Raw genomic sequence first — 11,522 nt, 5'->3', positions numbered from 1 at the left:
CATTTTAGGTTTAAACATGGTAACAGTATTGGTTACTGAATTATACAAAAATGTATATATGTAGAAAATATAGAAGTTAATTGTTAGCTGTTTCTTATGACTGATACAAAATTGATTACGTATGTTTTGTTTCTAATCTTTATAAAATGCTATACTAACTACTACGTAGTTATTTGGACTATGAAAAGAAACAGTCTGGGGACTAACAGGTCATATGTCATTTGGATGAGCTTGTAAATTACTACAAAAGCTTGACCAAATATTTAGAAATAATAGACGTGATGTTTGCATGAATTGGTCAAAACAATGCCACAACTCAACCATAATTAAACTAAAGATTATTGTTTGGCCAGTGAGTATAAAACAAAACTTACATCATGTCTTCAGGAATCCACACCCTATGATAACTGTTGTTCAGTTTATTTTGGTTAACAAGACAAATATATGGCAACTGTCACATACAAAAGTTGAATACAAAAAGCCTATGACATGTGACAAAGTCTGTAACATGTTTGTTAATTATATACATGTAACTACAAGGGACCTTGAAAAAAACACATTTAAATGAGTGAAAATGAACTGCTTTAAATAGAAAAGCTGTGTAGTCCAGAGGCAGGACCTTTGGCACCAGAAGGTTTGGTGAAAAACTGGTTCACTGTTGACAAGTGTAAAGATTCCTTTTCAAAGTCATTCAGATGTTCTCTGTTTCAAGTACGGAGCGCTCATCAGAGCTGTAAGTCTGAGGTCTAGTCTACCGTTGAACGTGCCGGACGAAAGCTTGGACCAGCTGAATAAACGGCTCCTGCCCCTCTGGCGTGACCTTGGATCCTGCCGTGGGTGGTTTGGTTTGTGGTGAAGGAAGCAGCCCGGCGGGTGAGGAGGGGGAACCTCGCCGGAAAAAACGGAATAGTGTGGACAACAGTGTGCTCTGACAGAAAACAAAATATTGAGATGAGACTCAATGCACACTTAGAAAATCAGCATTAAGTATTGAAGTGTGATTTGAGTTACCAGCTCAGAGCTGAGCTCCTGTTTGAGTCTCTGTTTGTCTCTGGGCAGAACTGAAGGATCCTTCAAACAGCGAACCGCCTGAGAGATCAACACATAAAAGCAGTTCTCCATCGAGAACATCAACAATGACCTACACATAAGAGGGAGAATGACACATGTAATCAATGAAGTTTATATTCACATTCTTTATTCAAGACTGTATTTTCTCACTTAAGAGCTTGTGTGTCCTCAGATGAAACAACTGGTTCTTTGTTCTTTTCAATCTAAAAACACAAACATCACCATCAACACGAGCATCATGTGACATGATCTACATGAGCGAGAGAGAAGTGTTGCTGTACCTCTCCCAGCATGCTCAGCGCCACATTAATAGTAGCCAGCAGTGTTCCAAACGACGGCGCCACATCAGAATCAAAAGCAGGAGTCGTGAAACTCAACACAAAGAGAGTTCTGTACTCCGCAAGGTCCATGGACTGAAACCACATGTCCTGAGATTCAAACACGAGTTGATGTGTAACAGGTAATAATGAGGCGTTTTATGCGTGAGTACCTGGTCCAATAATATCTGACAGCAGTCTGGTGTGAAGTGTTGTAGCGTCGCCAGTGTTTTGCTGAGAATTTTTAACAGGCTGCAATGAACCGCCTGCAGGGCTTTAGACTCCGCCTCTTCTCTCTCATCGCTCACCTGCTCTGTGGAAGCGAGCTGCGCAGCACGCTGGGGGTGTGGTCCCTGAGGAAGCCCCTCCCCATTCTTTGCCTGCAATCAGTGAAATCAATTACACATAATGTCAATACATTTCAACATCGGTTCACTTTACAGACTAACATATTCTAGGCAAAGTTTATAAAGCTGTTCCTATTAAAAGTAACATTCTACACGTACAGTGGAGCAGATTTTAAGGGAAGGGGGACGCTACTAATTGCTGATTGGAAAACAATGTAGAATATTTGATGTTCACCTGCAAGTAATGATGAAGCATTTTCTTGCTGTGGAGGAGATACGTACACGTTTGGCACAGATAACACAGATTCACCTGCAACACATTGACGAACACAGATTCAGATTTCGACAGCAGTGAAGATGTGTGTGTGCTGGTGTTTGTAGTTAGGTGTGAGTGTGTGTACCTGTACGTCTCTGAGCAGCTGTGGCAGGTGAAAGTGCCATTCTTTACAGAAGTTGGAGAGCTGGAGCAGGAAGCCCACAGTGTGATCAGCTTCATCTAGACACGCCAGAGATTGAACCGTCCTCACCGCGTTCAGACACTAACACATGCATTCAAACACAGGAGTTCACATCTCAGATTCGTGCTGACAGACCAGCCGTCAATGACTTATCCCAACACCACACAAGAAGTTCAGTGACCAGACGTGTCTCACACACACACACCTGCAGTATACGCTCCTGGTGCACCCCCACAAAGTCCAGCGCTTCATTGATGAAGTTGTAACGAAGTGTTTTTAGCAAACTTTCCATTAAAGATAAACTCAACCTGTACACACCCGGCCAGCTGGGAGCATCCTGAGACTTACGCACAAACGCCTGAGAGAGAGAAGAATCAATTGAGCCGGTAAAAGCAGGGATGCTATTGAAACATGGATATATGTGAGTGTTAACAGAAATACTTTTTTAGTACCTGTGTAGCTCCATTATGTGAACCCTCATACACACTGAGGAGAGGGAGACAGATGCTCTGAATTACGCCTGCACCCGCAACCGCTGCTGCCCCCTACAGACCAGGAAGAATAAAACAGAAACATTAAAAATGCATTATATATTCTGATTCATTTTCTCACATCAGTTTGCTAATCTGGTTCATTTGGAGATGTTTTAGCGCGTGACAGCAGTTGTGTGTGTGTGTGTGTGTGTACCTGTGGTGTTCTGGCGAGCGTGAGCAGCAGGTGCAGTGCGGCCTCAGTGAAGTAGAGGTTCTGTTTGGAGCGTAGGCTCAGTTCTAAAGCGCTCAGAACCGATGGCAGAACCGGCAGCTTCCTCACCACCTGCAGCCATTGTTCACCATCCTCATCTGCCCGACACAACTCTTTAGACAGATGAAGAGCTAACACACACACCTGAAGGACAGACACATACGTCTTTAACACAATTTCAAACTGTACACAATATGCAACAATAAATCTTTTAAGGCACGTCATTATATTACTCCAATTTATGCTACTCTATTAAAACACTCACTGAGTCTCGCTGGTCTTTCTGGACAGGGCTGTCCGTCTCCATACTGTCTTCCTGAATGTCTCCCCTCTGGATCATGTGACGTGTGCTGTCAATCAATGCCAGCGCCTCGTCCTGAACCATCTCAAACACGCACAACAGCAGCTGGGGCAGCTGGGTAATCTCTCCTCCTGAAGCACAACACGAGGCGTTTAAACAACACTGATATACATATACGGTACACTTCCCTGCATAAACAACAAACCTCATAAATGACAGATTTAAGATGCTGTTCATTGGAAGCTGCAAAGCATCATGGGATTGGCATACCACCAATCTGAGACAGCTTTTGAATTGGGAGCAATAATCAGCTCATATTAGACAACTTTCAAAAATAAACAAAACACACACAGACTGACCATTGAGTCCCTGTATCTGCAGGGCTAAGATGAGGGCAGACAGCAGTTTGGCTTTGGTTCGATCCATGAGCTGTTGTTCAGCGTGCAGGACGCTCTCCAACATCAGAGACAGAGGAGGGAGCAGAGCTGGAGCAGATATCAGCACACTGAAACACACATAATTCAAGACTGAATATCACGTACGTGCATAGAAAGAGACAGATAAACAACCACACAGAAAGACTCGCACATACCTTTTCCACTGTTTGAGGAGGATGAGGAGTAGTGTGACCATCATTGAGCCCAGACGAAGACAGAAGACAGACTGAGACATCAGCAGCTGAGAGATAGAAAATGAGCTCACGCACATGAATCTCTACTGACACTGACTTAAATCAGTCATTAAAGTCATTATGATATGTGAAGAACTCACTGCTGCTTTGGTTCCTTCCAAAACATCCATGAAGAGCTTCTGTCTAACAGCATCGTCCTTTAAATGCATCACCTCACACTATACACACACACAATCTGTTATAATACACTCATAGTAAGTGAGGTCCAGACACGAGTTTGATGTAGAGTTGTTCTCACGTGGCTGGTGGAGAGTATTAACAGGGTCCTCCACGCAGATATGAGCATCTGAGACTCAGAGAGAGAGCGCAGACCTTCCTCCTCACCGTCACACGCCAAACACACCAGATCACGAACATAATCCGACCAAAACTCATAGCGACGCTTGCTACTAAAACTCTGCAGAGCTGCTTTCAGAGACGGATCCAACACACCACTGTACAGACACAAACATACACAAAGAGCTCAGTTACAACTGCATGTTAGAGAGACACAGGCCATGTTCTGGTGTGTGTGGCTCATTACTCATGATAATGCTGGTATCATACCTGGCAACATAGTAGATCTCAAGACCGATAATCTTCATCACAAAAGCACAAGACTCCAGAAAACACGGCTACAGAGAATGAAAACAATGAATTACCCTCATAAACACACAATCCTCTTGTTATTAAAAACTGAAATCCACACACACATACGCACCTCAGTGGTCTCAGATGGGGGAGGCAAGTTTCCAAATAACGGAGCGGTGAGATTCTCCCAGAATTTCTCTCTACAATAAGATGAGACGAAGGGTCAGAACTAAAGTGTTTTGTTGTCTCAATGTGTGTGTTTGTGTGAGAGCCTCACTTGGTCCTGAGCACAGAGAGGGCGCTCTCGCGTCTGTCCTGCCAGAGCGCGTGAAGGAAGGCCAGCGCTGCCCTCTGCAGGAGTGGAGGACACCAATACTTCCCCTGCTGCTTAGAGTCCAACAACTCCAACACCACTGACAAACAACTCCATTCTCCCAGAGAAAACTCCTAAACACACACACGCATATAGTCAGCCTACTGCCATCATCATCATCTCAACAGGACTGATTGTGTGACCTCTGACCTTTGACCCATCGCTGCCATCTTTGGTCTCCAGGTTAAGGAAAAGCTCAATGAGTCCAGGTTGCGTTTCCACAGCAACAGTGAGGAACTCCAGTATGGTGACTTTAATGCGCATGTCTTCAGTCCGGCTCTGCAGTCGTGTCAGGAAGGCATCTCTGATAGCAGCAGCATCGCTGCCAAGACACGCGTACACGGACATGGGAGCCACCTGGACACAAACACCACAACACGCATGAGACATGCAGTTTAAACTCAAGGCTGATGGCATGTTAGTGAAAGAGCTTTACCGTGGCGAGTCTCTTCAGCAGCTGTATAGCGAGTCGGGGCAGTGCCGGGTCATGCTTGTGGTAAATATACTTGGCCAGCACAGCGATCAGGTTGTTGCCATGACCACCTGCAACACATTATATGACACATACATACATGTTTATCACACAAGCTGGGAACAGAAACATCTGAGAGCAGTATTTTTTTTTAAAGGTCATATCACACTAACCGTGCTGTGTCAGAGCTTGCTCCAGGGGTGATGCCGTGTCAGACTGGGGTTTGAGTCTGATCACATTATTGGTGACAGAAAATGCCAACTTCACAGTCTGTATCAGAACCTGACCAGGTCCCTCAGAACCACCGCTACACACAGACACACACAGTTCAACGGCAACATCTTATATTAAACATCCAAACACACACACGCACAATATGTACCTGCTGGGCTGTGCTGCTAGCACCATGTTGATGGTGTCCACTCCCACACCCATGATGTTGACCACGGCCTGACCAGCCTCCGTGTTGGCCAGACTATAAATACACAGCGACTGAAGACTGGGGGCACTTTGGGGGTCACAAACAGGTCAAAGATGTCAAAACTGAAGTCAAACAAAACCTCCAACACAAGCAGCACAAGCTCCTCTCACCTGCCCTCTGACTCCCCTTCCTGATTCAGATTGAGAATAGCATGAACCAGCTCTAGAATGAGACACCCTGAGAAAGAGAGAGGCGAAATATACACACGAACGTTGTTTACCTCTAGTATGTGCATGTATTTTGTATAGAGCCGTGACTGTGTAACTCACCGATCTTCTCTCGGACTCCATACGAGTTGTAGCGCCACTTATGATAAGTAGGCAGCATTTCCTTCAGGACCAGCAGCACACAGGGGATGAGTCCTCTGCTCTGAGTGCTGCCCAGCTGACCCTGTGAACACGAGTGGACCGTCACTCTGACACTATGAGGATTACCTCCAGACCTCATGAACAAATGTGTCGGAGATGTGTGTTACCTTGACCAGTGTGGTCACCAATCTCAGGAAGGCGATAGTGACGCTGTACTCTCCTCTGGGCTGTTCTATCAAAACCAGCAGGTTGCCGTAGTTACCAGCCTTCATGCCCTCTGCACTGAAACACACGACAGGTTACCCTTCACCTGTCTCTTAGAGACAAATGTATATGTTGATCTTTATGTTCTCTGGTTTTGTTTGTGCAGTACCTGATGGTCTGTGCCATGTTGGTCAGAGGGCTGGAGGCAAACGGAAGGAAACCAGTATGATGCAGACTGGACCAGACCTTCATTAGGAAAGAAACAAGAGTTTAGACTTAATCTTGTCATCGAGCACTAACCTTCACCGAATTGTGAGCATGTACCTTTCCAGGCTGCCGAGCGGCCAGAGCGATCAAGCAGTTGACACAGGAAGTGATGACATCTACCGGGGGGTTAATGACAGAGGTCAACCTGTAACACAACCAACACACTGTCATTTCAAGTATAGACATAGAAACAGTACATAATAAAAGTCTCCTTGAATATTATTATTATAACTGAATTTATGGTGTGTGTGTGTCACCTCTGCAGCAGCATGTAGATCCGGGAAGTAAGAGGCAGAAGACAGTCAGAAACTGTCCAATCGGTGCTGATGATCTTATGAACTAGATCCAAGATGGGTTTGACTTGCTCACAGTGCGACAGAACATCTATTCACACAAAAACACAATGTGGTTAAATGTACTTTAAAACGGAAACATCATGTCTCTCAATTATCGAATGTTCACCTGCTGTAGAGACGACATGCAGCAGCATCTCGATCTCACAGGTGAAGAGAGTCCAGGAGCTGTATGAATATTCCCAGCGCACTAGGAAACCCTGTTCACCTACAGACAGCTGCTTATCTTCACACACCTGCCCGAAACAGCCCTGAGGCATCCTAAGATTCGTCTGCCCCAAACCTGAACACGTGAAACACGAGAGATTATGTCACTAAGATATTCGTCTTAACAACAACACAATTATGACATATACAGGAGGTGACCTCAGAAAAGGCTCTTAACACTTACCCAGAGGATAGAGCAGTTTGGGGGTCTGTCTCCTCCACAGAGTCCCGTCCTCTCTGGAGATCACGTCGTTGGGTTTGTGCTTATAAGCCTCAGTGTAGAAGGACATCTTATCTAAGAAGGTGTACACCTGAGGGAGACGGAACACAAACATTATCACATGTGTGTGTTGCATATCATCTGAACTATACTTAACGTCCAGCATCATTACGTGTACACTTCTGAGACCTCGTATGAATTAAGAGATTATGAGGAATATTCCTTTACATATGTAAGGTTAAAGATTTAACACATGACTTAAAACTTCATCTTTTTTTGTACCTTTTTAGCAGTAGATTTGTCAGACAGCAGGCCCGTGAGCAGCTGTAGCAGAGGTCCGGTCTTATATGGAAACACACCCACAGCGCTGTCCAGAATCACACCCAGACCCATGTTCGGCTTCTGCAGGACACCGCCACAGGTCATTTAAGACACATTTCCCAGCAGACACACTAAAGAAATAAACTGTGTTGATCAGAACTTACCGACTCCCAGAACAGTTCAGCCAGACTCGGAGCAGCGAGGACTTCGCACGCTGCATTGATCAAGTGCTAAAGACAAAATTATCAAATCAATCAGTCCTTAAACATTCATGAATGTTTAAAGCTTTGAGTGTATTTGTACCTGTTGGCTGCCAAGTGTGTCTTCCTCAAAAGACGTGATGACAAAAGACAAGAGGCCATAAATACACATGCGTGCAGTGCTGGCTGTACACTAGAGAGGAAAAGAGAGAAATCGTTCATCCAATCATCTCTCATCTGCATTTACATGAAACCCATCAGACGTGCCGTTCTTACATTATTTCCCGTGCTGCCAAATGACTGCAGCATGTTTGTGAGATACTGAAAGACCTCGAGCTGCAGCGTGGTGTGTCCCAAACGTCTGATCACCGAGCCCACTTCCTCTGGACGCAGTGTGTGTCGCAGCAGAACCCAGGCCAACAGAACCGGCCCGTGATGAGAGATGTCACCGAAAGTCAAAAGCATCTGATCCACCTCCTACACGAGCACATGCACACTTCAGTGAAGATGAGCACTTTAAAATGCATGACGATGTATGATTGGTAGGTGCTACCTTGCAAACATCCCCCTGGTCATAAAACTGATGCTGTTCGGTTCGGTCCTCCAGAGCACATTTATGCAGGAAGTCAACGTCCATCCCCTCCACGAGAATCAGAGAGCTAAAATATCTGTGGACAGGACAACACAGTCTGTTTTTTATACAATCTTTTTTGCGTGCGTGAGGGGGAGAAATCTGTGTGTTCTGACCCAATGCGTTCAACAAGCGCGTCCATGCTCTTGTCCGCAAGGTGTCGATTTGTCTGGCGCTGTCCAAAACCCTGCTCCTTAAACAGACGCGTGAAGATCAAAAGGTCTTTGGGCGGCATCTCGAAATATGCGTAATACAGGAACATGATCTCCAGCAGCACGGCCTGCTCTTTCAGACACTGAACGAACCAGCGTGACACCTGCCGCTCCATCTAAACACAAAGGCAGAAGTATAATGTAACTATAATTTCACCACATACAAAAACAGACTACTGACAAATGTTGTTCAGGTCACCATCATATTTCCATGCGTCTCCCATGTCGGCGCTTCTGATCTGGAAAGAGACTCAAACTGCTTCCTGTAGCTGGACACCAGATCTTTTTCCAGTTTACTCACACAGTTTGAGTACTCCGCCTGAGAGTGAGAGAGACAGAATGAGCATATAAAACGGAGCGGATGGTCATGAACTGCTGATCTCTGTCATGATCACTTTACCCTGTACGGATGTCTCTCATCCTGGAAGTATGTGAGGAGGTGTAACACGCAGCGTAGCACACATAGTCTCTCTTCATAGTAAAAATCTGCTATCTGCACAACAACATCAACCATATCAGGAGATTACTGACAAGCGTGTGCATCGGCATATTACAAATGTGTTACTGCTTCTGTATTTCAAAAAATAAAAATGTTATCAGTGCACGACTGAATACAAAGATTGAGAGGAAGACAGAAGACAACAAAGGTCAAGAAAAAGAAATATGTGAGATTGTCGAACCTTCAGCAACAGGGCTTGACTCTGTCTCTCATCCTGTAGCACAGCCTGATCGGAACAAGAGGAGAATTAACCAATTCATTTTCATGAAAACATTTAAACTAAGATGCACACATTCAGTAAGAGCCTTGTGTGGATGTCATGAGATCTGGTCCATGTTATTCTGGACAAGAGCAGTGCACTTAGACGGAAAAAGATGTCCGCCTGTCTGGATACACAAAGAGATCTCACCTTGAGTGTGTTTCGAGTCCCTCTGTAGTCTTCTTGAAGGTAACACTGAAGAATCTGAACACTCTGCTGTTCATCCAAACCCTAAAAAGAAAAACACAAATAAAAAAGGAGATTTATCCATTCCTGGAGACTTAAAAGTCCATTCAGACTGACTGGATTGTAAAATCTCTCTCTCTCTCTCTCTCTCTCTATACCTATGTATGCACTGACATTAATGACATTAAAGAAAAATGTGATTAATTCCTAAATAAATAGTTTCAACAGGGGAAACAATAATGCTTAAATGCCTCTAAATTATATTAAAATATATCTGAAACCGAAAATTACATAACCAACATACATATGGTTTCATATTCTAAACATAATTGATATGTCTTGATGTATTAAAACCATATTTAGCAGGTTTCAAAACCTAGTGATCTGTCTAGCTTCACAGCCATGAGAACGTTTTTTTTGTGAAATGGTCAATGTGTTGTGTTTCTCACCACCAGTTTACTGATTCTCAGTCCAAAGTCTTTGAGAGTCTGCGGTGTGTCTTTATCCGCCTTCAGTTTGTCTGCGGCCGACGTGCTGCACAATAACATTGAATCGTCAACATTAAAAACGAAGTTTCTTTTAGCATTTCTCAGTGTTGAACGTCATGTTACCTGGGTGGTTTGAAGAAGGACAGACCCTGCAGAAGTCTCTCCCAGTTCCGATTCAATTCTGTTTCGATTTGGGCCTGTTAGGATTGTACGGGTCAGTGGTCACATTGTAGTTCTGGTAGAATATGACGTATAGATTTATAGAGACTAAAGGATATTAAACGGTTAACTTACAGGTTCTCGGAGTGCAGATCTCCCAAGCAAGATCGTCCATAACTCTCGACTACTCCTGAATATAAAAAGTGATATTTAATCATAAATGTGTTGTAATGAGTAAGAGTCACTTTGTTAAGGTCTTAACTGATATAATGCTAAATGAACAGAATGCGATTTCAGTGGTGTAAGTTTGGATCTTGTGAACATGATATAATAACATTTAGTCATTACAGTTTCTATAAATACATGTGTATACACACATATAATATTTTATTTAACCATTTAGTGTCATAAAGATGTCTATGGGTCCTGTTTACATCTGTATACAACCACACACCCAACCACACATATATTCTACATGCACACATATGCTGTAAAGCGATTTTAAAGCAATACATTAATACGTTTAACTGTTGTTTTTGTGTCTAAATTATATTTCGACCAATCGACATAACAATACACACACCACATAAACGCATTTAATATCTTTACAAGCATGCGCACAATGAACTCATTCATAACTTTCATTTTCAATTGTTCTCACCAACAAATGTCAAAACAAGTAAATAAACAATAAGACGTTAAAACGTTGATTGCGTTTAACTGCTCGTCTATTGAGACGGTTAATAGTTTTAGCAGAAATTTTTATTTTCAATATTTGAATTTCAGTCGCGCGGGTCCATCAGACAGCGCATGCGACAAACTCGTGCGGCCGTTAAACGTCAAATAAACGTTATTTTGAGGGCACGTTGCGCACGCGTTTAACGACAGGATGCGACGTTTAAAATATCGTCGTTATCTCCGACGACACGTTTCAAACGAGCTCTACGAAAACAGAGCCGTTAAGTTTCTCTCTCTTCCATTTTACCTGACACACATCTCCGAGTCCGCCATCTTCACCTGGATCACGTGACCAGCCTTTCGGAGCGGCACTATCACGTGACTGTCACGAATCTTCAAATGAACGCGTGTTTATAAAGATGACATTGTAGATGAATAACTATGTTGAGAAACTATTAAAAAAAAACTATGAAAAAAGAATCGCGGAATATAATATAAATAAGAA

General features: G+C 43.6%; 1 protein-coding gene across 1 annotated transcript; it reads right to left on the bottom strand.

The window, feature by feature from the left end:
* Nucleotides 1-402: 402 nt before the first annotated feature.
* Nucleotides 403-11,369, bottom strand: nup188 (nucleoporin 188). Its single transcript, XM_079486260.1, has 44 exons — nucleotides 11,325-11,369; nucleotides 10,475-10,529; nucleotides 10,304-10,377; nucleotides 10,142-10,226; nucleotides 9,657-9,737; nucleotides 9,429-9,473; nucleotides 9,149-9,241; nucleotides 8,948-9,067; nucleotides 8,653-8,864; nucleotides 8,459-8,573; nucleotides 8,182-8,382; nucleotides 8,009-8,098; nucleotides 7,870-7,935; nucleotides 7,667-7,786; nucleotides 7,349-7,475; nucleotides 7,067-7,240; nucleotides 6,862-6,988; nucleotides 6,662-6,749; nucleotides 6,507-6,583; nucleotides 6,301-6,415; nucleotides 6,095-6,215; nucleotides 5,936-6,002; nucleotides 5,727-5,852; nucleotides 5,518-5,651; nucleotides 5,309-5,415; nucleotides 5,023-5,229; nucleotides 4,777-4,946; nucleotides 4,630-4,699; nucleotides 4,476-4,543; nucleotides 4,168-4,363; nucleotides 4,010-4,087; nucleotides 3,831-3,916; nucleotides 3,598-3,743; nucleotides 3,203-3,369; nucleotides 2,881-3,081; nucleotides 2,646-2,738; nucleotides 2,399-2,551; nucleotides 2,137-2,274; nucleotides 1,971-2,045; nucleotides 1,562-1,768; nucleotides 1,353-1,484; nucleotides 1,222-1,274; nucleotides 1,012-1,141; nucleotides 403-928 (listed from the first exon to the last, which is right to left on the bottom strand). The coding sequence occupies exons 1-44, from the start codon at nucleotides 11,348-11,350 to the stop codon at nucleotides 752-754; spliced, it is 5,193 nt and encodes a 1,730-aa protein (XP_079342386.1). The 5' UTR covers nucleotides 11,351-11,369; the 3' UTR covers nucleotides 403-751.
* Between the last annotated feature and the right edge of the window lie 153 nt (nucleotides 11,370-11,522).

Source organism: Barbatula barbatula, assembly GCF_947034865.1.
Source record: "Barbatula barbatula genome assembly, chromosome: 22".
NCBI lineage: Eukaryota > Metazoa > Chordata > Actinopteri > Cypriniformes > Nemacheilidae > Barbatula > Barbatula barbatula.
This window is presented reverse-complemented; position numbering and strand designations above follow the sequence as displayed.

Excerpts from the sequence above, each read along its gene's own strand:
- nup188 (XM_079486260.1), bottom strand. The coding sequence starts at position 11,350 with ATGGCGGACTCGGAGATGTGTGTCAG. Across the intron at positions 6,003-6,094 it reads TGGAGTCCGAGAGAAGATCG|GGTGTCTCATTCTAGAGCTG; the intron begins GTGAGTTACACA and ends TCTCTTTCTCAG. Across the intron at positions 3,744-3,830 it reads CTCCTCAAACAGTGGAAAAG|TGTGCTGATATCTGCTCCAG; the intron begins GTATGTGCGAGT and ends TGTGTGTTTCAG.